Here is a 27,925-nt window from a genome sequence, read left to right on the forward strand (position 1 = left end):
AATATCTAAATGACTTGTTGTGCATGTAGGGCAAAAAATTCCCGAAATAATCCGATATGTACAGCTCCGTCTTTCTTTTCTCTGCGCTCACAGCTTTGGCACGATTCTCTCACTAACTGAGTTTTGCAAACGTGAGAGGGAGGGCGGGGCCACCTTGTAGCCAATCAAATGAGGCTCTCGCTGACTCTCCATTTACTCTAATCTGATTGGTTCAAAGAAACACATCATTCGCCAAGATATTTATCTTCATTTAGTTCAGGAATGTTCTCCATACTTTTAATTTACACATACAGTCAAAATAAATAAATTAATAAATACCAACTTAATTAAAACATGATCTTTTAAAAGTTGTGTACCATTAGGCTATACTTACACATATAATAATTATACATGAATTACACTTACAAGTAACAGTAAAATGCTGCAAATCATTTTTTCTTGCGCTTGAAACACGATTTACACCTTTACAAAGCTTCTCTTGCGCATGCAAATTTGATTTACGCTTACAGTCTTATGTACGCTTTCACAAATCTTACCCTGCGCATGCAAATCTTTATGGCGTCAATTTACCTTCATAACCATGTTTGGACCGAAGAATTAGAGTAAATCTTGGGCCAAATGCTCTCAAACTGAATACCAAGGATTTTATGAAACTTAAAAGACACAGTTTAAAATGTCATGAATGTGGTCTCCACCCACAAGATATAACATTTATGAGACATTTCTCACCTTAAAGGGGTCCCATGATCACTTATTTTTATTTGATGTTTCCTTATATAGCAGTCATAATTTAGTTCTTCATCAGCATTTTCCATTGAATTTAGCAGATGTTTTTATCCAAAGACTTGCATTAGAAGAACATAAGCAATTCCTCACAGAACAATCAATAATATTTTCCAGTCTGTCTCTAATCCTTAATTAAACAGGCCATATTTTTGCTGTTGTGCCTTTAAGACTTATGTAAACTCCAGGGCTTCTGCGGGTTTTAGTTATGATTAATGAGGTAAATCTAAGACTTTTTTTTTTAAGAATATAGAGAAGATTTACCGCTTCAAAGTTTGAAAATACAACTTCAAAACAAAAAATAAAAATGTTTACGGCTTGAAGACCTCTGCTCCCAATCACTAGAATATGAAAATCATTTTTACTGTACCATGTGATCAAACTGCAAAACCGTTATGTTCTTGCTCAGTATTCCGGTCTTGTTTTCCAAATGTCTAAAGTCTCTCAAATCAAGATACATTTACTTGACACGCAAAGTGACACAGGAAGTGAATAGGAAGAAATTGAGTGAATAGGAAGAAATCCCTATAAGTCGTGGCCTAATGGTTAGAGAGTCGGACTTGTAATCCGAAGGTTGCGGGTTCGAGTCTCCGGCCGGCAGGAATTGTAGGTGGGGGGAGTGAATGTCCAGCGCTCTCTCCACCCTCAATATCACGACTGAGGTGCCCTTGAGCAACCCCCAACTGCTCCCCGGGCGCTGCAGCATAAAATGGCTGCCCACTGCTCCGGGTGTGTGTTCACGGTGTGTGTGTGTTCACTGCTGTGTGTGTGCACGTTGGATGGGTTAAATGCAGAGCACGAATTCCGAGTATGGGTCACCATACTTGGCTGAATGTCACTTCACTATAAGAAATTGATCAAAATGAAGTTCATGAAATCAATGTAATTCGAATGGAAAGCTATTTTTCATTTCCGATTGACAGATGTTTGTTCTTGTTTTAAGCATAAACTCACTTATATATTTTTTTCTCAATAAAGAAAACTTCATATCTTCAATTTGCATTTCATGTAAATGTACCTTGTTTTAAGGATCTTTAGATATTTGTATAAAAATTAAAACACTTAGGTATTGGGATATTTGCTGTGAATCAGAATCAGAATGAGCTTTATTGCCAGGTATGTTTACACATACGAGGAATTTGTTTTCGTGACAGAAGCTTCCACAGTGCGCGCAACATTTAATGCCAGGACTTTATGACTAAGACTTTCTGCTCCAATTTAAGACCTTTTGAAAAACTCTAAACCCTGCAAAAACCCTGAAACACCGTTTTTTTGCACATGAAATGAGCAATATAAAATAACTGATGTGGAAATATGCAGGACAAATTGTTCAGATCAGATTGCTCTTTTTCCAAACCTTGGCTTCTTCAGAAGTATCTGCAGTGGCGTAGGTGCTACACGAAGAGCAGCTTTAATAGACCTTACTACATATTACACTCATTTAATAGTATGCACACTACTTCTATTAGCACACTCCTCCTGACAATTTGCTAAATACTGAATAGGCATCATTGAAGTGAATATAGGGCAATATTGGGCATCAAGAAATTTCTTGAAAGAAGAGAAAAAAAACGAACGTCTCATGATATAAGACAGACATAACAAGTGATGGCCTTTTCAGATTAAAACTGCACAAAGGATGACTCTGAAAATCAGGCATATGCTCACCAATCTCTCTCTTGCGGTCATTGGTGGTGCAGCTGTGGAAAAACTCTGTCATAAGACTCTCCAGGGCCCGTAAGGAGGTCTCCTCTGATGCCTGCAGCACAGAGAGAGACAAATGAGGGAGGGGGCGAGAAAGATGAGATATGACAAGATAAGGCATTTCAGTCTGAACTTTTAATGCAGCCATGCAGTGCATCAAACACGACTCCCATCGCATTTACAATCTGCAAATCCAGCATACAGAGTCAGAGATACTCAAAAATGTGGATCTACAGAGAATCTAATTTAAGACTAACGATATATCCCTCAAATGTTTTCACAACTGATTTAAGGGTTTACAAGCTCCCAGCATGCTTTTCAGCATGACTTAAAAGCATAGCTATTATTGGATTGTTTTACAGTTTGCTGTCTTTATTTATGCTGTTGTTGTCATGGTTCCACAAAAGAAAGTCAAACATGTTTGGAACAAATTAATTTATAATTTTATATATAGAGTATTTTATATATTTTTAACTCTTAAAGGCTGTGTGTAATGCATCATGATGCCTTTTTCGATTTCATTTAATTTGTTTTATTTATTAACCCTTAGGCTGTGCAATGCATCATGCTGCCATTTTCTTTTTCTATTTTTTTATTAACCCTTAAAGAGGATGCATAGTGCATTTTCGTTTTCAGTGCACGCTCACCCACAAAATACACAAAAAGGCGAGTGCTTTCACAGAAAAGAGTAAAAAGTCTGGAAGAGGAGTACAGGAAGTGGGCTGCTGATGAGAGTGATGATGCTCAGGGCTCTGAATTCTTTGTATGAGTCACGACACGTTGCTCCACACAGTGAGTGTGACGTCCCAGAAGCAGAAGACTGCCTTTGATTTCCTCATACCGTTCAGACTGTCATGAACGCAAGAGAACAACCGTTACACACACATGCAGAAGCAGCTCAGCTCTGCTTCATTTGTGTGAATATCACCTGATAGCGTTCCTTAATGACAGAATAGCTTGCATTTGACTTGCTTTCATATCTGGCAGATCTATGACTGCTATCTGTCAGTCCCAAAACATCCTTCTACAGTTATACACGACTAAACCAAAGTGTTTTGACGTGCTTAAATCAAATCAATGCTTCTAGCACAATGCAATATGAACATTCACAGGCAAATAAATAAGCACAGACACTTCAAAAACATTGCAATCTTCAAGCTTTGGTGCACATATAGACAGCTCACGTATTAGTATAAGAAAAAAGTATACATTGGTCAAATAGACTGTGCGTGTGTTAATATATATATATATATATATATATATATGCATTCATTTTGACTCACCATCCCCGGGCTCTGAGCTTTTATGCGGCTATAATATGAGATGAATCTGGTTCTGCTCGCTCATGCTTCCTCTGGGGCCGAAATTCCGCATCACTGTCCCGCACACGACCGGTGGACCCCGGTTACGGGCTCCGGGACACGTGTTATTATCGTTGATCTAGCGAGAGCCTAAAGGGAGCGAGACTGGAACCGACGCTGGCCGGATACACGGCGACAAACCGCATAAAACTACTGCGAAACAGAGAGAAGAGCAACAAAACAGCGGTGTTAAAAATATGTCGGGACTCTGTTGTTTACGTCTCGGGCGACGATAGCGCTGTGCGGGACTCGGTGCTTTATTTTGAGTCCTCAGAAGACTGACAGAGCCACTCCTTGGGTCGGTGGGATCGCTCTTTCCGTGCAGGCCTCTCGTAGCTTCCGCTCCTCTGCCCATTAAACTAACGGAAGTGACATCTTCCTCATACTAATAGAAATGAGCGAGGGTAGAAAGGCAAGCAGCTTAACGGAACTGTGTACTTAGACTTTAGTAGGCGGGGCTTAGAGAGGAGAAGGTGCCTCTGATTGGTCAGGAGTGGCCGGTCTGAAAAGTAATTAGGCGATTATTTATTTATTTGTTTATTTACTTTTTAATTATAGAGCTTTTCAAACAATACATTATGCAATTGTTTATTTTATGCGGAAAATACCTTGTACACGAAGAAGTGGACTCTTTGCAAACCTAATTTCTTAACAATATTTAAAAAAAACTTTGAAAAATGTCATAATATTTGTTTTGTTTTGTTTTTTGTCTGGCAACGAATGTTGTTCATATTGTCACGATTTTAATACCTCTTGATATATATATATACATGTGTGTGTGTGTGTGTGTGTGTGTGTGTATATATATATATATATATATATATTTATTGCTTATGTTATACCAAAATCTTCTTCTAAATTCTAAATTTAGTATACGTTCTAAATTTGTACTGCAACACATTTTAAAAATCATTTTAAAATAGGTATTTTAAAAGAGTTTTTAAACAGTTTTATTGTAATAATGTGACTTATGTGATTATAATTTATATTGCACAAATGTCTACAATAAGACATAAAACGTCCAGAGAGTCGAATGCGGCTCAATTGAGGTTTCGGTGTTTTGAGCCGTCAGGCGCCCCTCGAGGAAGAAAATGTGCCCTACAGTAAACTGTAATTATGCAATAGTTACCAGTTGTTTTTGCCACTCAATGTACTCTACTCATTAAACTACCGGAAGTGAAATCTTAATCTCGGGCCGGATGGAACCGGTGTAGTGCCGAATTCTGACCCCCGCCAGATTATTACCCCCCTAGTATAGCTAGGTTTAGGGTTAGGTGTGGGGGAGGGGTTAGGATTAGGGGTGGGGTTAGGATTAGGCAATCAGGTAGCGATTTCAACGAGGGGGGTAATAATTTGGCAGGGAGTCGAAAATAGGCACAACACCGGCCGCAACAAGACGCATGTGGAGCGCAGGGATTGCCTCATTATTACACATGCATCCGACAAACCAGAGCTTTTCAGTCTTTTAGATGCCACGGACCCCCAAATATGATGATCCTCGCGAGAAGGAAAAATGTAAAAGACAGATAGTGCTATGCATAAAGACAGCATTCATTTTATTATAAATCATTATAAATATTATTCTTTTAAAAAAGGGAAATCATTACATTTCTATTAGAAATGTACTGTTGTGTATTTATCAATTTATTTAGTCTATGTTTCTTATTGTTTATTTTTACATCGTTTTTCTTAATCAACTAGCTACTCTATATTATTTACAATGGTCAGTAGGTTTGCCAAGTTAACAAAGTGGTTTTGTCTGCCACACCAACGACTTTAATGACTAGCAAAGTTTGTTTTCAAATATTTGTGCTATAGAATAAATATTGTTTACTTTAATTTGAATGCTTCTCATTAAAATGTATGGTAAGACTTTACTTAAAGCTTTTATGTTAACACTTTACATTAAGGTGTCATTTGCTAACATTACTATTAATTAACATGAACGAACAACGCACTACATTTATTACACCTCTTTTTAACATCTTTGTTAATACAGTCATTCATTGTTTGTTCATGTTAGTTCAGTGCATTAACTAATGTTAGCAAACACAACTTGTTTTAATAATGCACCAGTAAATGCTGAAAATAACATTGATTAAGATTAATAAATGCTACATAAGTATTGTTCATTCTTAGTTAATGTTAACTACTGTTAACTAATGAACCTTATTGTTAAGTGTTACCTCCTTTGTGTATAATGCATTATAATGGGTTATTAAAGGGTATAATGCATTATAATTATTCATAATGTATGTTGTAAGACATTATATCTTGTAAATGATTATAACCAAATTTAAAATGCATAGTGTAACAATGAATTGATAATCGCTATTAATGTGGTTACAATTGGTAATGAGATTGTACAATGCAATATAAGGTGCATTACAAGGCATAATCAATACATTAAAACTACTTTTATAATGCATTTATGCATAAAGGCTTTAAGTAATGTTTTACCAAATGTATTATATACAGTCAAACCAAAAATTATTCAGACACCAGATATAATTTTTGATATATTTTTACTAGTGGGTGCAGGACACTATAGTTCTTTGATGTAAGTGAGGTTAGCAAAATAAAGTAAACTGTGACATATTATACCCCAAAAAATCTTCATACAGTACAGTAGCAGTAAAACTGATCAAAATTTGAGACCAAAAATGTTTCAGACACTTTGACCTGACCATGTTTTGCTTAAGTGTTTTTCTTTAATAACTAATGCAAACTTTTTACTCCACAGACTGAACAAATTTAGGCATTGTTTGGTAATTGGTTGACCTAAATTGGTATTATCTGATTGTGTACTTAGATTTAACAGCTGACAGCTATTCGACCTAATTCATTACATACCTTTCTATCAAAGTTATCAAGATGAATTTGTTCTGACACAGTTTAACTCTGAGTTCTTGTCGTATTTTATTACCATTTTCTAAACTATAGTAAATAAACTGTGATAATGTGAGAAATACTGAAGGTGTCTGAATAAATTTGGGTTTGCGTGTACATCTGCATCACATCAGCCACTCTGCTTTGTTAAAAAAGCAGCATAGACCAAATAATAGACACAAAAGCTTTGCTACTTATTGTTACTTACTTGCCATTCTCTTGCTTCTAGTTGTTTAATGTAGTTTGCTCAACTGCTTCACATTATGCAACCCATCATCACAAGCACATGTTGAGTAAGGCTGCAGATTGAGTAGTAAACACATTTACAAACATGCACTTTTTACAAAACAGTACATTCAATAAGATGACTCACAATGAATGTGGTTTATTTCCTTTTTTCTGTAAAAGAGAAATATTGTACACATAACATTATCTAGGTCACATCAAGAAACAGGAAGTGATCCACAGATTCGCAACCTTTAAGGAACCCCCACAGACAGCAGCTTTGTTTTCGACATCTTATGTTTTGTTTAACTTAAGAGTGAGAGCACAATAAAAACACTATTATATAGCTTAAATCTTTTAAAAACATTCTAAACTACATAGTTTCATAAAACATGATAAAATGAATATAAAACAATAAGAAAGCAGAGATTTAAAATGTTTCTCAGCTGGTTTTCTCATGTTTATCTTGTGAGTGGTAGCGGTGTCTCAGGTCTTGTATGTGATAGGCCCACGCTCTGTCCAGACCTTCACCCTCTACTTTACACGCCGTCCAATCAGGAAACGGAGAACGTCCCGCCACAATCAAAGAATCTTCAGGCAGCTCGGCCAGTAACTTCTTTTGTAAAAGACTTAACTGATAAACACACAATACACAGTATATGAGGACTCAATAATATAATGCAGAAACACATTAACTGATTGATTAAAGTCTTTGATTGCATTCATTCAAAATCTTAATGATGTATGAATCACTTACCACGCTAGGGGCTAAAAATACTGTGACATTTTTATATGTCGAGAGATCAACCTGGAACACACATACACACATTACGCACAATATTGTGTATCAATCATATCTTGTCTCTGTATGAGTAATGAGAATTTGTATGATCATTTAGGATAGTGTACAATAATAACGGTATCGTTTGATATTTTTTGGGTTATAATGTTGATGTGTAAAGTTAGGGTAAAATATTGTACAAAAAAAGTATATACATATACACACACACACATATATATATATACAGTGCTGCTTGAAAGTTTGTGAAACCTTCAGAATTTTCTATATTTCTGCATAAATATGACCCAAAACATCATCAGATTTTCACACAAGTCCTGAAAGTAGACAAAGAGAACCCGATCAAACAAATGAGACAAAAATATTTTCTGTGTCATTTATTTATTCAGGAAAATGATCCAATATTGCATATCTGTGAGTGGCAAAAGTATGTGAATCTCTTGGATTAGCAGTTAATTTAAAGATGACATTAGAGTTCATCTGTGCAGAGGTGTTTCCAGTCAGTGCAATGACTATCAAAGTCTGATCATGTTTGTGGAAGTGAATCATGTCACAAACAAGAGTTGATGTTGCTCATCAGGCTAGAAAAGGTTACAAACCCATCTCTAAAGAGTTTGGACTCCACAAAACCACAGTCAGACAGATTGTGTACAAATGGAGGAAATTCAAGACCACTGTTACCTTCCCGAGAAGTGGGCGACAACAAAGATCACTCCAAAGCAGAACGTGTAATAGTCTGCGAGAGTGCAAAAGTTCCCAGGGTAACTTCTAAGCAACTAAAGGTCTTTCTCACATTGGCTAATGTTAATGTTCATGAGCCCACCATCAGGAGAACCTTGAGCAACCATGGTGTGCATGGCGGAGTTGCAAGAAGAAAGCCACTGTTCTCCAAAAAGAAAATTGCTTCCTAAAGATCATGTGGACAAGCCAGAGTTTAAAGGATGGATGAAACCAAAATAGAACTTATTGGTTTAAATGAGAAGCTATTATGTTCGGAGAAAAGAACACACTGCATTCCAGCTTAAGATTCTTATCCCATCTGTGAAACATGGTGGTGGTAGTATCATGGCTTGGGCCTGTTTTCTGCATCTTGGCCAGGACAGCCTGCCATCATTGATGGAACAATGAATTCTGAATTATACCAGCAAATTCTAAAGGAAAACACGTTAACGTGTTAAACTGTTTAAGTACAGAGTCTCAAGAGAACGTGGGTCATGCAGCAAGACAACAACCCCAAGCACACAAGTCCTTCTACCAAAGAATGGTTAAAGAAGAACAAAGTTAATGTTTTGGAATGGCTGAGTCAAAGTCCAGACCTTGATCCAATTAAAATGTTGTGGAAGGACCTAAGCAAGCAGTTCATAGGAGGAAACCCACCAACATCACAGAGTTTAAGTGGTTCTGCACTAAGGAATGGGCTAAAACTCCTACATGTTATTGTGCAGGACTGATCAGCATTTATAAGAAACTTTACCTTCAGTTACTGCAGCAAAAGGGGGTCACACCAGATACTGAAAGCAAAGATTCACATACTTTTGCAACACACATATATGTAACATTGGATAATTTTCCTGAATTAATAAATGACAAAGAAAATATTTTTCTCTCACTTGTTTGATTGGGTTCTCTTTGTCTACTTTCAGAGCTTATATGAAAATCTCTGTATGTAATCAGTGTATATATATATATACACATGCAGTGCCCTCCATAAGTATTGGAACAGTAAAGACAAAATTGCTCTGTTGGCTGTGGAGTTAAGACATTTGCAAATATGATTAAAATATGAATATGAGACAAAACTACAGAATATCACATTTTATTATTAGCCGTTTCAACACATACATGTTTTACCAAATAAAAAGAACAGTACTTTTAGAGTTCATCCCACTCATTGATGTGAGCACAAGTATTGGGACAGTTGAACATAAGGCAGATATAAAAGATTAAAAGCTATTATTTAGTTACAGATCCCTTGCGCACTTTATAGCCTTTAATGCAACCAATTCCAATTGTTGCTTGTTTTGGGGAGTTTCTGCCTTTACGCTCCTCTCCAGACTTTCCATTTCTTTGCCCTTATAAATTCCTTGACTGAACTGGCAGGGTGTTTTGGGTCATTGTCCTGATGCAATATGAAGCACTTCCCAATGAATCTGGTGGCATTTTCTTGAATATTGGTAGGCAAGATGGTTTTGTACCCTTCCAGATTCATTCTGCTACTGTCATCATACATTAAGTCATCAGTAAAGTTGAGAGGGCCTGTTTCAGAGACAGCCATGCATGCCCGTGCCATGACACCACCTCCACCATGCTTTACAGATGAGGCTGTATGCTTGGGATCATTGCAGTTCCCTTTTTTTCTCCACATTTTTGCTTTTCCACCACTTAGATAAAGGTTCATCTTTGTCTCATCGGTCCATAAACACAGTTCCAAAACTCTTCTGGCTCACCTTTGTGCTTTTTTGCAAACTCTAATCTTGCCTTTCTATTTTTGGTGCTGGTCAGAGGTTTGCATCTTGCTGTGTAGCATCTGTAATTCTGTGTCAAAGTCACCTGAGGACAGTAGATTGTCAGAGCATCACCCCAGCTTTCTGGAAGTTGTTGGTGATTTTACAGACACGTCTTTTAGGGTTCATTTTCACAGCTTTTATGATTTGTCTGTCATCAACTACTGTTTTCTCAGCCGATCAGGTAGTTGTTGGTTGCTGGTGGTTTCCAAACTCTTGATTTCTCCATGGCCTTTTGTTTTTGCTAGAGCTCTAATTGACTTCCTCTTTTCTTTTAGCATCCAAATTGCTTGCTTTTCTCTCAAAGTCAGCTCCCTCATCTTCATCCTGGTTTGTGTGTGTCATCATCGAATGCAAGATTCAGAATACAGAAGTATTGGATATAACTGATACGACACATTCCCTGCTTTTAATATCTGAAGAATTAATGCAACAGGACACAGCTGATCATTTAGAAAGACCTGTGAGGCAACTGTCCCAATATTTATGCTCACATCAGATAGAGGGATGAAACTCTAAAAGTGCTGAACTTATTAGCTGGTAAAACATCTATGTGTTAAATCACCCAATAATAAAATGTGACATTCTGTAGTTTTGTCTCATATTCATCTTTTAATCATATTTGAAAATGTCTTGACTCCACAGCCAACAGAGCAATTTTGTCTTTACTGTTCCAATACTTTTGGAGGGCACTGTATATATATTGCTGCTATGTAAATACCCTGTACAACTTTTTGCACATCCCTTCTATTCCTTATATTGCTATTTAAGTCAACAAACTGTTACAGATCGGAGGACACAAGGTTAGCAGGTAATGGAACGTTTATTGACAGGTAAGCAATAGAGAGGTAAACAGATGGCGCGGCTTTCTTGACCCCGGAGTAGGTGATCTTGAACTGGGTAGTAATGATGTGAATCTTTACTTGCAGGGATAACTGGAGGAACCAAGGACGATCGGCAACCACACACACACACCGCAGACTTGGGAGCTTCGCACCGGCGATCGTGGAACTGGCTTGGAGCAGGATCCTGGAACAGGTAAGTATATACAGAGACAGGTTAGTAGATTAGCAATAGGGAATACAGGCTTTGTGCTGTCGTAGGAAGTCCTCTTCGCAGAAACGAGACCGGACATCATGTGCTGGGTGGTGTGTGGTTTTATAGCTGACTGGTGATGAGGGACGTGATGCGGGACAGGTGAGCGTGATTAGAACTCAGGTGATAGGGATCGCTGTGATTGGGAGGTGGCAGAGCCTGGCATGTCTGTAACATTACCCCCCTCTCCACGGCCAGCTCCCGAGGGCCGAAAACCCCGACGCCGTGGCGGTCTGCCTCTACCTCTGGGTGCAGGGCGATCTGGATGGTTTGAGTGGTATTCCTCGAGGAGGTTCGGATCCAGTACGTCTTCCCGGGGTACCCATGATCTCTCCTCTGGGCTATACCCCTCCCAGTCAATGAGGTACTCCAGATGACCGCCTCGGCGTCGGGAATCCAATATTTCCTTAACCTGATAAACGGTTCCATCCTCCAAGATTAGAGGGAGAGGGGGTTCTGCCGGAGGGCCAGGCTCTGTGGACAGAGGAACAGAGGGGTGATAAGGCTTTAACAGTGACACATGAAAGGTAGGATGAATCCTGTATTGAGGAGGGATCTGAAGCCGGTAAGTGACAGGGTTTAGTTGTTCAACTATTGGGAAGGGGCCAACAAATCTGGGACTTAGTTTTTTGCAGGGTAGGCGCATTCTGATGTCCCTTGTGGACAGCCAGACCTTCTGCCCAGGATGGTACACGGGAGCTTCTGATCTGCGAAGGTCGGCTGTCCTCTTGCGCCTACGCACTGCCCGCTGCAGGTGGTGGTGTGCGGAGTCCCAGACCCTCTCGCTCTCCCGGAACCAGAAATCTACAGAGGGTACATCAGAGGGTTCCCCCGACCAGGGGAACATGGGTGGCTGGTAACCGAGTATGCACTGAAAGGGGGTCATACCGGTAGTAGGTTGGCGGAGAGAATTCTGGGCATACTCGGCCCAGCCAATGAACTGGCTCCAGGAGTTCTGATGGCCATGGCAGAAGGTTCGGAGGAAGCGGGCCACCTCTTGGATCTTTCGTTCTGTTTGCCCATTTGTCTGGGGATGGTAACCTGAGGAGAGGCTGACGGCCACACCTAGGAGTTTGAAAAACGATCTCCATACTCGGGAAATGAACTGGGGCCCACGATCCGAGACAATGTCCTCCGGAATCCCAAAATATCGGAAAACGTGGTTGAATAGTAGTTCAGCTGTTTCAAGGGCTGTAGGCAGACCTTTGAGTGGGATGAGTCGGCAGGCTTTGGAGAATCTATCGACTATGACCAGAATACAGGTATTGTTGCTAGAGGGAGGAAGATCTGTGACAAAGTCCACTCCTAGGTGTGACCAGGGACGACTAGGGACTGGTAAGGGAAGGAGCTTGCCTGCTGGAAGTCGCCGAGGATTCTTCGCCATGGCACACTCGGCACATCCCTGGACATACCTCCGAATGTCTCCTGCCATGTTGGGCCACCAGAAGCGATCTCGTAGCAGCGAGAGGGTGTTGTTGGCCCCTGGGTGGCCAGTGCCCAGAGATGTGTGGACTGAGTGGATAAGCTGAGTGCGTTGGGATCTGGGAGTATACTGCCGTCCAGGAGGACAACCCGGCGGAGGATTCGTGGGCTCATTGGTGGAGGGAGCTGGGACCGGATTCCATTGAATGGGGCAGACGAATATTTGTTCCGGGAGTATGGGTTCAGGTTCCTCGGAGTGATCATCCTGGGTGTCAAACTGGCGTGAGAGGGCATCGGCTTTTATATTTTTGGATCCGGGGCGGTAGGAGATAGTGAAATTAAACCTCGTGAAAAAGAGTGCCCACCGGGCCTGACGGGGGTTAAGTCGCTTGGCTTCCTTGAGATATTGGAGGTTCTTGTGGTCGGTGTATACTGTGAATGCATGTTGAGCCCCCTCCAACCAATGTCTCCACTCCTCCAAGGCTAACTTGATGGCCAGTAGTTCTCTGTTGCCGATGTCGTAGTTACGCTCCGCCGGGTTGAGTTTGCGGGAGAAGAAGGCACATGGATGGAGTCTCGATGGTGTCCCCTGCCTCTGGGAAAGGACAGCGCCCACTCCTGACGTTGAGGCATCAACCTCCACAATAAAAGGTCTCTCGGGGTCTGGATGAATCAAGACTGGGGCTTTGGTGAAGGCATCCTTCAAATCTTGGAAAGCTTGGGTGGCTGCAGAATTCCAGATGAGGGTTTTCGGTTTTCCACGGAGCAGGTTGGTAAGTGGACTAGAGATGGTACTATAGTTTTGAATGAATCGACGGTAAAAATGAGCAAATCCCAGGAAGCGTTGGAGTCCCTTTACTGTGTCAGGAGTGGGCCAACTGTGGATCGCCCTTACCTTCCCCTCGTCCATTTGGATGCCACCGCTACTGATGTTGTATCCCAAAAACTGCACTGAGGGAAGATGGAAGGAGCATTTTTCGGCTTTCAAGAACAGATTGTGTTCCCTCAGGCGTTGGAGGACCTCCGCAACGTGGCAATGATGTTCGGCCATACTCTGGGAGTAGATAAGGATGTCATCAATATACACCAGTACAAACTTGTGGAGAAACTCCCGGAGTACCTCGTGCATGAAATCCTGGAATACGGAGGGGGCGTTAACAAGTCCGTAGGGCATGACGAGGTACTCGTAGTGGCCAGTGGGTGTCACAAATGCTGTCTTCCACTCGTCCCCCTCACGGATCCGGATCAGATTGTAGGCGCTGCGGAGGTCCAACTTGGTGAAGACGGTGGCACCTCGGAGCTGTTCCAGGGCCGCTGGGACGAGGGGAAGTGGATACCGGAACTTCACGGTAATTTGGTTGAGTGCGCGGTAATCTATACAGGGCCGAAGTCCGCCGTCCTTCTTGGCGACAAAAAAGAAGCTTGAGGAGGCAGGGGATGTAGAAGGACGGATATAGCCTTGTTTGAGAGACTCCTCGATGTATTTTTCCATGGCCTTCTGCTCGGGAATTGAAAGGGGATAGATACGGCCACGGGGCACTGACTCACCCGGAAGGAGGTCTATAGCACAATCCCAAGTAAAAAAAAAAAAAGTCGTGACGTATTGTCAAGTATGGTGACCCATACTCGAAATTGGTGCTCTGCGTTTAACCCATCCAAGTGCACACACACAGCAGTGAGTAGTGAACAAATGCACACACACACACACACACACACACCGTGAACACACACCCGGAGCAGTGGGCAGCCATGCTGCAGCGCCCGGGGAGCAATTGGGGGTTCGGTGCCTTGCTCAAGGGCACCTCAGTCGTGGTATTGAGGGTGGAGAGAGCGCTGGACATTCCCTCCCCCCACCTACAATTCCTGCCGGCCGGGGGCTCGAACTCGCAACCTTTTGATTACGAGTCCGACTCTCTAACCATTAGGCCACGACTTCCCCAAGGAAGTCTGTGAGGTGGTAACTGAGAGGCTCTCGTGGGACAAAAGACATCTTGGAAGGTGCGATAACAGGCAGGTATGTCAACAGATTGCTTTTCAGGTGGGCTCTCGATGGAAGTGATGTTCAACTCCAGCACCTCGGGCGGTGAGGAGATAGGTTTGGGGATTTCTGGGAAGCATTGATCGAAGCAGGAATCTCCCCATCTGAGAATCTCTCCGCTCCGCCAGGAGATGTGAGGATCATGTTGGAGGAACCAAGGTCTACCTAATATGATATCTATGGATGAATCTTTGAGAATCAATAGACGGATATTCTCCACATGTAAAACTCCTACTTGCAACCGTATGGGTTCGGATAGTTGGTTGACATACCTGCGGCTTACGGGTCTCCCGGTGACTGATTGGATCTGGTAATTCTGCGGTGTGGCGGTGGTGGAGAGATGGAGCTGGCGGCTGAGACTGCCCGAGATGAATTTTCCCGCGGAGCCAGTGTCGAGTAGGGCCGTGACTACGAGGGAGCTTTTAGGGCCGGTGAGGCGTACTTCTATGGTTAGGGGCTTACGATTTGGAATTTCTGTAGAAATAGCGCTCACCCCCAGGCGAACTGGTCTTGTGGGACAGCTGGAACGGAGATGTCCCCTCTCTCCGCAGTACAAACAGAGACCCTGGGCAAAACGGCGGGAGCGTTCTTGGGCAGAGAGACGGTAATTATCGATTTGCATGGACTCTGGGGTGGTCTCCTGAGGGCGCTGTTCAGCTGAGCAAAAGGGCATTGGATGATGAGAGAAGTCAGTGGATAATTCTGCCATGCAGGAAGTCATACGAGTGGCACAGCGGATAGAGTGTTGTATAAGGCTTTCTAGGCCGAGGGAATCATCAAAGGCAGCCAATTGCAGACGGAGATGGGGTTCCAAACCCTGTCGGTAGGCGGCAAGTAGCGCGCACTCGTTCCATCCGCTGTTGGCCGCGAGAGTTCTGAACTGCAGGGCATATTCCTTGATGGGTAGTGACTTCTGACGAAGACGATAGAGTTGATCACTGACTGAAGAATCATACGCTGGTTTCCCAAAAACCTCCCGGAAATGCTGAACAAACGCTTGGGATGACTGAGTGACGGTGCCGCCCTGAGCCCAGATGGTCTCTGCCCACCGAAGAGCATGGCCTCGCAGGTGAGTGATTATGAAAGCGATCTTTGATTTCTCTGTGGGAAATAGGTGAGGTTGTAGCTCAAATGACAGGGAACACTGCAGGAGAAAACCATTGCACTCCTCCGCCGAGCCTGAGTAGGGCGCTGGTTCAGCCATGGGGGTGGTGACCGCCGAAGAAGTGCTGATGCCGGAAGGGACTGCTGAGGCAGATGCCGATGCTGAGGTGAGGGTTCGTTTAAATAACTCCACCAGCTTCTGAAAGGGGTCTGAAGAACTCATGGTGGAGAAATCCAGTTGTGGATCCACTTCTGTTACAGATCGGAGGACACAAGGTTAGCAGGTAATGGAACGTTTATTGACAGGTAAGCAATAGAGAGGTAAACAGATGGCGCGGCTTTCTTGACCCCGGAGTAGGTGATCTTGAACTGGGTAGTAATGATGTGAATCTTTACTTGCAGGGATAACTGGAGGAACCAAGGACGATCGGCAACCACACACACACACCGCAGACTTGGGAGCTTCGCACCGGCGATCGTGGAACTGGCTTGGAGCAGGATCCTGGAACAGGTAAGTATATACAGAGACAGGTTAGTAGATTAGCAATAGGGAATACAGGCTTTGTGCTGTCGTAGGAAGTCCTCTTCGCAGAAACGAGACCGGACATCATGTGCTGGGTGGTGTGTGGTTTTATAGCTGACTGGTGATGAGGGACGTGATGCGGGACAGGTGAGCGTGATTAGAACTCAGGTGATAGGGATCGCTGTGATTGGGAGGTGGCAGAGCCTGGCATGTCTGTAACACAAACATACTGACCTGCTCATTTATATTTATATTTTTTATCTTTTATTTTTTTTCTACTTTTCTTTTTCTTAATATTTATGCACATTCTGTGTTTTTTGTATTCTATTTAATTGCACTGTCCTTGGAGCGGACCTGACCTACACTTCACTGCTGGTTATACTCTGTATAATTGTGTATGTGGCAAATAAATCTTGAATATATATATATATATATATATACATACAGTATATATATATATATATATATATATATATATACACACACACAACATAATACATCTTCTCGCCGATATGAGACACTTTTGTGTTGTCCAGCTCTCCATGCATGAAAATATGCAAGACGAACAAGCCAGGGATTGAACTCATTACCAACTGCCGGAGAAAAACCCTGACGACATGCTTCTAACACCTGCACACGATTAAAACAAACACATAAACATATTCCCTACTGTTCACTGGTCATTTTTTAAAAATAAATTAATAAATTAATGCTTTTATTATTCAGCAAGGATGCATTAAATAGATCAAAAGTCATGGTAAAGTCATAATTTTACCAAAGATTTGCATTTTAAGTAAACGTTGTTTTTAATAAGAAGCAGCTCAACTGTTTTCAACATTTATAATAATAATAAATGTTTCTTGAGCAGCAAATCAGCATATTAGAATGATTTCTGAAGGATCATGTGACCCTGAAGACTGAAGTAATGATGCTGAAAATTCAGCTTTGCATAACAGGAATAAATTACATTTTAAAATATATACAAATAGAGAACAGTTATTTTAAACTGCAATGATATTCCACAATATTACTGTTTTTACTGTATTTGTGATAAAAAAAAATGCAGCCTTTGTGAGCATAATAAGAATAAGAATTCCTACAAAACATAAAAAAAAAAAAAAAGAAAAGTAAGAGGATCACTCACAATCCTGCCGTCGCCTGAGCCCAGGTCAGCGATGCCTCCAGATCGGCCCTTCAGCAGAATCATGACGTTACTCACTTGAAGAAGATTTTTATTAGTCAAAATATGAATTAATCAAGTATAATTAATGTGAATTTAACCACTTGGATTGGATTGGATTGGATTGGATTCAATTTATTGTCATTGCACATGTAGGTACAAGGCAACGAAATGCAATAGAGAAGAAGAGATACAGCATAACATGAGGAAAGAGAGGAGAAAAAAAGTGTCCTCACACTACGTCCTTGGAAGAGGGTGCAGTGAGAGAACAGACAAAAAACCTCAGCATAAAGCACAGTCAACACAGAAACATAACTTGCATAGTAATCCTAGTTCAGACGAAACAGCCATCCGGCCAGCAGCCATTGCAGCGCCAACCCACGGACCCGTTAACACCTGACAGGATGAAGCGACGAAGGCGTGGGATGGGGGTAGGGAGGTGTATGAGTGTGTGTATGTGTAAGTTCGTGTGAGTTCGTATGCCTTGAAATCCGTCTCGCCAGCACTCCAAACCAGTCGACACAGTTCGCAGGTTGTGATGCGACATAGCAATTGCCATGGAAACGACCTTGGACAGAGCACAAGCGCCCGACAATAACAAGGTGTTTTTGGGAGGAGGGAATGGAAGAAAGAGCGTCTCCCTGCAGTATTCACCGGAGAGTTGATACCAGAGCGGCCTTGCCAAGCCGTTCTGTTGTGGGAAGCCGGAAAGAGATAAGATTGTTTTGTCTTAGTGCGAACAGCTGTCTTCCAGTTTCACAGCTATTCTCATTGTCCATTCTGATCTCCATGTCCGTCGATTTTTCTTTCCAAAGCCGAGAGCTTAGCCGTGATTGAATCCATATTGCGGTTAATCGCCTCAGTCTCCGAGGCGACCGCTCTGCCTACAGCCTCAATCATGACGGGCAGCCGTGAGAGGTTTTGGATAGCCAGTCCCGTCTCCTTAATTTTCTGATAATTTAGGGCAACGCCTAATCCAAATAGCAGAAACCCAGTTATCATTGTTCCGAATAAGAAGATGTCTTCAATGTCCTCCACGGAGAGAGCCGCCAGACACACGACCCGCCATCTCTCCCATGCGTCCATCGTGTAGCCAGCAGCAAACGTCCCAGCGGGACATTCCGGTTCTCCAGATCCCGCTTTCCTAGTCGAGAAGATGGTGTCAATTGCATTTAGAGACCAGTTGATCAGATCCATAATTTCGGTTTTGCAAATAGTGCAGCGAGAGTCTCTTAAGAGGACAGGACAATACAAGAGAGCAAGCAGGGAAGTTCAGGAGGGAGGGAGGTAAGAAAAATGCGACCGCCTTCGAACAGAGCCAAACGAGAAAGACTTGTGCATTAAGCTATATTTCCATTATAAGCATATGCCTGTGTGTTAAGGGCTCGCATGGATTGAATGTTCTGACCCTCATGATGGGAAACATATGTGGAAATACAAAGGAGGCTTCTTTCCTTAAACACGTCTAGGAGCCCCTTCTCTCTAGGGAAAGAACATATGTATAAGGAATATTGCCAAAAAAGGAAAAATGCACATGTATGAAATGTTCTGAACACACCTAGAAGAAAGACTATATAAAGAGAAACTAAGAGAACGTTTAGGAGAACTTTTCTGCAGAAGACTTCTCGGCTTTATTTTCTTGTTATTATAAAGTCTATTTTCTGGCATCGAAATCCCAAGAATTCGAGAGTGATTCTTCATAGAAAAGGCGGAAGCCACCACACTCGCTGGCACATAAGGCACCTGGAACACAGCAGCAGTTACAGACTGATAAACCTCTCCCCATGAGCAGCATTACCACAGACAAACTCCTCAGATCTCACCTGTAATTTGAGAGGCACTCAGCGAAACCCCGGCATGAGGATCCCTGCCCAGACGGCATAGACCGCCGTCAGCTGTAGGATCTTCCAGCCGCCCAATCGCCTCTCTTTGAACTGTGAAAGGACTTCCTCTTGTATGTCGTCTTCCATGGCTATAGAAATAAGAACTGTATGACACACAGTCCGATTTGCATCTTTTACATTTACAGTCTGATGAAAAATATTTATAAATCGTTACATCACGTACAGTTTTTTCCACAAAACATGACTGAAAATTTTAAGAATGACAAAAAGAAGAAGTCAAAATGTATCATAACTTACAATCTGGAAATTAGTGAAAAAGGTGGAAAACAGGATTAGGCATAAAATAATTACTTCAGAATCATTCATACATTTGAACATTGTCTGAAAATTGTACAAATAGTTGTAATCTGGCTCAAAGGATGACAGGAATCATGTCTTTATGCCAGTTTTTTCTGCTGATTAAGGGATAATAAAATACTTCTTCACCCTACAAATTGTTGCTGAAAGTAAAAAGGCTACAAAATGCATCATATTTTGAGAGTAAGTGTAACTTGATCAAACACAGGTACCAAAATTAGTAAGAAACAAGTATTATATGATAAACGTTTGCATATTGCATACATACCTGAATATTGGGTTGATACAGTACCCGCTTCCTGAAAAGTGGCTTAGTGGTTTAAGCTACAGGCTTGGACCTGAAGGTAGCAGGGTGAAGAAATTCAATTTTATTTTATTTTTGAGTCATCAGATTAATTTGCAGATGTGCAGGGTATTTAATTACAGGAATGACATTATTTATCATTTTAGAGCATTGGTCTCAAACTCAATTGCTGGAGGGCCACGGCTCTACATAGCTTAGCTCCAACCCTAATCAAACACACCTGATCCAGCTAATCAAGATCTTCATGATCACTAGAAACTTCCAAGCAGGTGTGATTTAGAGCTGGTTGGAGCTAAACTCTGCAGAGCTGTGGCCCTCCAGGAATTGAGTTTGAGACCAATGTTTTAGAGGAACAAAGAGGTCCTGAACCATTCGGCTGCTCAGTTCTTCTACATTGTTAGTTGATGAAGAAGAGTCCTAACAAATGTTTGTGTGTGTTGCTGTTGATGACCAATGCAGTAAGTATATCAGAGACACATATTGTGCCACTATCAGCACAACTAGTTCTGGTTTGCACAGTTTAATGTTTTGACAGAACAGATAGGGGATCTGGTAACTTATTTATTTTTAGAACACCTTCATGAAAGTGTAATTACTAATGATATAAAGTTATAACACACTTATAACAAACACTTATAGATTGTAGGCCTATCTGATGTATTGCCATGGGATATTGTAATATTTAATGTGCGCATAATTCCCTTTTAGTTAAGTAACACTTGGGCATATTCATCTCTTTTACACCACCAAAATAATTTCCAGTACAGCCATTACGTCATTTTATTGACGTGTTTTTATTGACATGTCCTCTCAGTTGTACAGCAAACCCAAATAATAATGTATTTGACTTTTTCACACATATTATGGCTAAAAGGTTCATTACGAACAGGATCAGTGCAAAAAAAACAAAACAAAAAAAAAACATAACTTACACATAAAGATACATTTGCCAGTAGAGAAACACTCATATCTGTGGAGCTAGTTTTACTAAATATTTATAACACAGACAGTCACAAAGTCATGCACTGAGCGTGTTGAACTCGTTCGTTTTTAAAGGGAGACATGAAAAAAATATACAACCTTAGTAACATTCTGAAATAACCAACTAAGTTAACCTTCACTGAAGCGAAAAGAACATTTCTAAAACTAAACAGAGCGCAGGACGACAGCTTCCTGTTTTGGAAAAGAAATTCAAAATAAAGGTCCGTCGAGTCGGAGCATATTTCTACAAAATTGAAGTGTCATATGGTTTAAAAAGAATGTAAAACGTGTCTACTCACGCGTTAAAATCATAGGCTATGTATGCATGCATATATGTATGTTATGTATGTAATGTATTTATTTATTATTCACATTGGGGTGCATAACCCCAAAATATCTCACAAGATAAATATATTAAATATTTAAACATTTCTTTAAGATAATTGGAATGACCGCTTTCTTTATTTATATATATATATATATATATATATATATATATATATATATATACTTTATATTTTATATCTTTCACTAAAGTAATTATTTTACACTATGTGGCATAAAATGCTTGCTATATTATGACATTTCTTGATGTACACTGTTTAACTGGTTGGCTGAATAAGTCACATATTTTACTGATATGCTTAATTTTCCATGAATAATACTACTGACTATTAATTACTCCATCTTTCCAGATGATGGCGCTCTTATAAAGATGGGGAACTCTGAGGGAGAGAAGTCGGACTGACACTGACCATTTATTTTCATTTCAAACTTCAAAGCTTATTTCAAACCAAACACCATACAAAGAATGTTACATTAATCAAGACTTCAGACAGCTGTTGCATGAAAAAAAAAAAAAAAAAAACATTGTTTATCCTTATTCAGACAATTATCCTTATTCAGACAAGACACGTTTAGATGCAAAATAACAATTCCTCCTAATTGTTAATTCCTAACAATTCAACATATGAAAGAAACTGTTATGCATGTAGCATGAAATATTGTAAGAATATTGTTTTGCTTTGCTCTGTTATGCATGTAGCATGAAATATTGTAAGAATATTGTTTTGCTTTGCTCTGTTATGCATGTAGCATGAAATATTGTAAGAATATTGTTTTGCTTTGCTCTGTTATGCATGTAGCATGAAATATTGTAAGAATATTGTTTTGCTTTGCTCTGTTATGCATGTAGCATGAAATATTGTAAGAATATTGTTTTGCTTTGCTCTGTTATGCATGTAGCATGAAATATTGTAAGAATATTGTTTTGCTTTGCTCTGTTATGCATGTAGCATGAAATATTGTAAGAATATTGTTTTGCTTTGCTCTGTTATGCATGTAGCATGAAATATTGTAAGAATATTGTTTTGCTTTGCTAGTTACAGCATCGTATATAAGAAACACTTGTGGAAAGAATGAACAATGGTTTCTTTCATCCAGCACATCTGCTTTGCTTTCATGAAAGTCAAATGATATATTCATGTTTAGATTTAGGCAGAAAACTCAACAAATGCTATAAATGCATTCAGATGTTCAGTCTTCTGATTCTGTCTATCAGAAATATTTCAGAAATATCATTTTATTCAGCTTTTCCAGCTGTTCAACACTGGTGTATTTTTTTTTTTTTTAAACCACAGTAATAGGGCTGTTGTTTATCATTTTTAGATAACTATAGCTTATTATAGCATGCAACAGTGAGATGCACTGATATGCTTATTATTTGAATAATGTGTCTTGATATACATGCTAAAACCTACACATATACTCGTATTTGCAATAAAAATCCATGTTTACAGTATTTACATGCACATTATAAATGCTTGTGAATTAGCAAAAGACAAAGTAAACATTTCAATATTTAGTACATAATGCACAAGAACTGTTGAAAATGGCTGGGTTTTTTTCAGTTTAACTCAAAATTACCACATATCTACCACTGTTATATCTTTATATCTCTAATATTAGAATATTAACGTGTTTGTGATATGCTCTAATATACATTTTTCATAATATTTCTATTAAATCATTTGTGCATACAGAAATGTCAAACTCCTTCACACTATACAAATAACCCATTGTTCTTAAGCAGTATGTCCCATAGTCAGTTTATGACAGGTAAGTCTGTAATATTTTGTAATATAAAACATTGTAAATCCCAGAATGTGCTTTGTAGTAAAGCAATAGTTCACCCAAAAACTAAACTTTTGCTGAAAATATACTTACCCTCAGGCCATCCAAGATTGGTGGTAGATGGATTTGTTTCTTCATCAGAACAGATTTGAATAAATTTAGCATTACATCATGCACTCACCAATGGATGCTCTGCAGTGAATGGGTGCCGTCAGAATGAGAGTCCAAACAGCTGATAAAAACATCACAATCCACAAATAATCAACTTTTCACTTCACATTATGTTAATTGATGGACTGGAGTGGTGTGGATTACTTGTAGATTATTGTGGAGTTTTTATCAGCTGTTTGGTCTCTCATTCTGACGGCACCCATTCACTGCAGAGGATCCATTGCTGAGCAAGTGATGTAATGATACATTTCTCAAATCTGTTGTGATAGGGAAGAAAAAAAGAAACATTTCGGATGGCCAAAGAGTGAGTACATTTTCAGCAGTTGTTAATTTTTTGGGTGAACTGTTCCTTTAAACATGACAGGCTTATCTCTGGTTTAAGCAGGCTACTATTAGAAAAGCATTGTGATTGTGTCTCCAGATCCAGTAAGCTGATCAGCTGCCTCTCTGGACTTACTGTAGTCTGTTAAGTACCAGGACCTCTTCTGGCTCTCTTCTGAGCCCACACTGATTTACCTGGGACTTTTGCAGGACTTTTCGCTGGCATCTGATGTGGGATTCTCCTGACAGGGTGTCTTGGCGGCATCCAAAGTTTTGGCCTGGGAAATTTTCCTTCTTGGATCTCATCCACAAAGCTTTCTATCTTGTCAAACTTGTTGGTCAGCTTCACCAGGTTCTCCTTAAGAGTGTTGAACTGCTTATAAAGGTCTCCTACCGCATCTGAGAGGGGCTGGATCCTGTGCATAAAACAAAAAATATATACATAAAAACATGCAGGTCATAAGTCTGTCCTAAAAGCCTAAAGCCAAGAATTAAATGTAGCCACATAACTTGTCCTGCATAAATAATTCTTCAAATCATGTGGTTTGCAAGAAGACAGGTCATAATATAGACTTTAGAGTGGATTCGTTTGATTTGGGCCAGTAATTAACCACTTAGCAATAAATAAAGCATTATTATTGGAAAAAGTTTCACACAAATTATTTAATTTTTATTTATTTATTTATTTAATTTCATTCTCTTTACTTCAAAATTTCATGTTTTTCTTTTAGTCTGTTACTTGCCATGTAATTATTTGTGTAATTCACTAGCAGTTTCTGAGTGAAAATGGTACATCACAGTAAATTCAAAGTAAATACACCAATTTTCTTCAAGTTTAGGTAAATTGTGGAAAGGTTTAAAGGTAGTTAAAGGCAAAAAAATAAATTTAAATAACAATAATAATAATAATAATATCTAATAATTAAATTCTATTATTGTATATTTCAATTTCTCTATTAATTCTTAAAGTAATTTTAACAACATTTGTTCTCAGTTTAGATTAATTATTTACAATAAAAATAGAAAAGCTGTGTCTTAAAAAATAAACTTTATATGTCCATATACATTTTCATATTAAATTCACCTAAAATTTCAACAACCCATGGCTGGAATTGTGCTGCATTGTGATCGTATTTCAGTCAATGTAGTGTATGGATGACAGGACCTGGATTAAACCGCAGTGACACATTTAGATGATTTGTAGATAACTAGCAGTATACTAGTTAGGAATGAGGCAGTAATTATGCACAAGAACTCGTTCATGCGTGATTAATGGTGCTTGAAGCTGCTGAGCAGACATTAGGCTGGGGATCAAAGGTCCTGCACTTTAGAGAAAGCACATATTGTGTGGATTAGGTGGTTTATTTTAGTCAAAGCATATTTTGGATTAATGATCATTTCCTTTTTTGCCATATGATCCCAATTTTCTCTAGTTGCTGCGAAAAATGAAAAAATGTCACAGAGAAAATGTCCAGATGGCCTGAGGCTGGAGTGGACTGCAATATGCGTGCCATGGACAGACCAGACCTGGTTTCATGAAACCAAACACCGTCAAAAGTCACCACAACATTTCACAGCCCACCTGACGTATTCTGGTAAGATGGACGCGTGATCGTTGACCAGCATGTCCTTCACCTGGTACATGATGGCGTATTTCCAGTTGTCCAGCACCTGCGTCAGGTTTGAACAGCTCCTGCTGTTTGGTTTGTCTGAGACACAGAAGAAACTTCAGATTGAGTTTATAAGAAAGCCCATTTAAAGATGCTTTGTATCATATCTGTCATATTGATACTGTATGTTCAGCACATATTCATCAGTGTGCTGAAGGAGGAGGCTAAACACCTTTGACGCATGTCTTTGGGACTGTATTTACTTAATTTAATTTATTCCAAATTTTTCTTAATTTATTATCTTTTAGCTTTAGATTTTACATAATTTCAGTCAGTATCAGGTAGGCTCACAACCAGAGGTGAGAGGTGCATTCAAGCAAATAATATATAAAACTTGTGATTTCTGCATCCCAAATTATTTTTAATTATTTTTTATTTCTCAAGGGTCCCTTCTAACATATTTACATTGTTTATAAAATAACAATAGGCACTTTCCATGAATATAAGTAGGGTACTAATTGGAGTCAGATTATAATTTTTTTCTTTAAGTTATAAAGGTACTGGAATTGCCAAGATCAACCGTTCAACTCTACTGCCAAAGTTTATGTAATAAAAATGATCAACCATAATTAACCATGGCCAAATGCATATTTTTTTTCTTTACAAGCTCATTCATTACTGCAAACCAACAAACTAGCAGCCAGTGTTATTTTATTATCTTTATTTAATAAATTAATTTTAATATTTATTTATTTGAATTTCAGTCATATTTTGAATTCGTTTTTATTTTTATATTTTATTTTCATTTTAATTTTAGTTTAGGTTTTATGAATTTGAGTTGAATAAGGTTTTATATATATAAATTTCTCAAATCTTTCAAAAAAAATTTAATATATATGTATGTATTTCCAAATATCTTTTATACTTATTTCATTTCAGCTTTAGTAGCCTATGAGTTATTTTAGTACATCAAGTTAAACTAAATTCAAATGAAAATTGTTGTCATGGTACCTAGCAGAAATAAAAATGATTTATTATTATTATTATTGTTAAAATTAGTTTATTTTATACTTGTATTATTTGGTATATAGTTGTGTTAGTTAAAGTTTATTTTAAGTCAAGTAATGAAACTTCTTCATGGTTTTAGCTTTAGCTATAATATAATATGATGTAATATAATATAATGTATAGTGCTGTCAAAGTCAACGCGTTAATAACACGATTAAAACTATTAACAACGATTAAAAATTTGAATCGATTGACAGCCCTATAATATAAAATAATATAATATAATATAATATAATATAATATAATATAATATAATATAATATAATATAATATAATATAATATAATATAATATAATATAATATAATATAATATAATAACTCTGATCCATTCTGGAATTTTTATTTATTTTTTCATTTAAATCAGTAACTTAGTATTTTATTAATGTATTTATTTAGTTTTCATTGCTAGAAAATAACAAAAATCACACAAATTAGAGTTTATATTGTATTCATAAACTGTAAAAAGAAATAAATAAACTGTAAAAATAGGGCACAATGTACTATATTAATATGAAGGAATTTTCCGTATTTATTTTTCACAAGTGTTGTGTTATAGAGTTAACCAAAATGTCTGTACAATTAATGGATAATGTTAATGCCCTGGCTGAAAATTACCCAGCATATTTTCTTTTTTTACAGTGCATGTCTAAAGTATGGGTCACAACAGTAGAAATCTCAACCCCCAGATGAAATATGTGTGAAACATCACATATAATCTTTCATTTTGACATCCTGAGATGGATAAACAACATTTTCTGAAAGTTTAGCCTTTTCAGAAAATCCTCACATCTTTTCTCTAATAGTGAAATGGCAGATAAATCAGGATTTTTCTTACAGTTCCTCAATCCACCTGTGCAAACTAACAGAAAACACCAATGTAAATTTCAAGAAATTTTACCTCGGTGGTCCCACTCAGACGTGTCCTGGGTCCATTTCTTTTGTGCGGCACACAGACAGACCAGAGACAGCAAGTTCAGAGCGCTCTTCATCCTCATCCTCCTCAGAGAAACAACAGTGATGTCAGGATGGGTACAAACCTACAGCATCTACCGCAAACACTCAGTCTGACATTTATAAGAGTTTTCAACACTTCAGCGCTGGACTGAGTTAAATAAAATGTGACGAAGAGCTTAATTTACTGGTCTGGTAAACAGATTGTTGATGGGCATGCTGTGAGAGCATTCAGGGAAAATATCGAGCAGCTGCAGAAAATGCAGAGCATCTGCAAAGACTAAAAATGCTCCAAACAAGATCTCACTGGAATACTAAAAGGTCAGATTGTGTGCTGGAATCATATTTGAGTTGTGGTCCAGAGTAAATACCTCAGTTCCTGTGCTGGAGGTTTGTTCTAGTGGTCAGCGGAGATGCGAGCATGAAATAATCCCTGTTATTGTGGTTCAAGCGAAGAAACATAAGTGCGTCTGCAGTCTTATAGCAATATACCAGTCCAAAATCCTTCCCTCAACCTGTTCCCACCCCCTCAACTGAGATAAACAGCACAGATACATG

General features: G+C 39.2%; 2 protein-coding genes and 1 pseudogene across 7 annotated transcripts in view; all 3 read right to left on the bottom strand.

Annotated features, from left to right (window-relative positions):
• The window catches only part of xpo6 (exportin 6), a 51,458-nt gene extending 47,258 nt beyond the window's left edge, over positions 1-4,200 (bottom strand). For 2 of the 4 annotated variants that reach the window (XM_079383969.1, XM_079383968.1), the window contains exons 1-2: positions 3,771-4,200; positions 2,452-2,542 (exon numbers count right to left, since the gene is read on the bottom strand). In XM_079383969.1, coding sequence (XP_079240095.1) covers positions 2,452-2,542; positions 3,771-3,773 — 94 coding nt within the window. In that variant the 5' untranslated portion in view covers positions 3,774-4,200. The remainder of the gene's footprint in view (positions 1-2,451; positions 2,543-3,770) is intronic. The other 2 variants (XM_079383971.1, XM_079383970.1) reach the window with 1 other exon arrangement.
• Positions 4,201-7,098: 2,898 nt separating this feature from the next.
• Positions 7,099-19,597, bottom strand: LOC306849152 (adenine nucleotide translocase lysine N-methyltransferase-like; annotated as a pseudogene). The gene is made up of 6 exons: positions 19,451-19,597; positions 19,350-19,370; positions 17,592-17,675; positions 16,934-17,077; positions 7,720-7,770; positions 7,099-7,596 (listed from the first exon to the last, which is right to left on the bottom strand). The product of its transcript is annotated as an adenine nucleotide translocase lysine N-methyltransferase-like (transcript).
• Positions 19,598-21,846: 2,249 nt separating this feature from the next.
• LOC306857358 (uncharacterized protein) lies at positions 21,847-27,829 on the bottom strand. 2 transcript variants are annotated; one of them, XR_013783101.1, is made up of 5 exons: positions 27,739-27,829; positions 27,315-27,412; positions 25,321-25,447; positions 22,243-24,154; positions 21,852-22,093 (listed from the first exon to the last, which is right to left on the bottom strand). XR_013783101.1 is itself a non-coding variant. In XM_079397267.1 (4 exons), the coding sequence occupies exons 2-4, from the start codon at positions 27,409-27,411 to the stop codon at positions 23,884-23,886; spliced, it is 495 nt and encodes a 164-aa protein (XP_079253393.1). In that variant the 5' UTR covers position 27,412; positions 27,739-27,829; the 3' UTR covers positions 21,847-23,883. The 2 variants fall into 2 exon arrangements, 1 of the variants encoding a protein (XP_079253393.1); XM_079397267.1 differs by having other exon boundaries at positions 21,847-24,154.
• Positions 27,830-27,925: the final 96 nt, after the last annotated feature.

The sequence above is a fragment of the Barbus barbus genome (assembly GCF_936440315.1).
Source record: "Barbus barbus genome assembly, chromosome: 3".
NCBI lineage: Eukaryota > Metazoa > Chordata > Actinopteri > Cypriniformes > Cyprinidae > Barbus > Barbus barbus.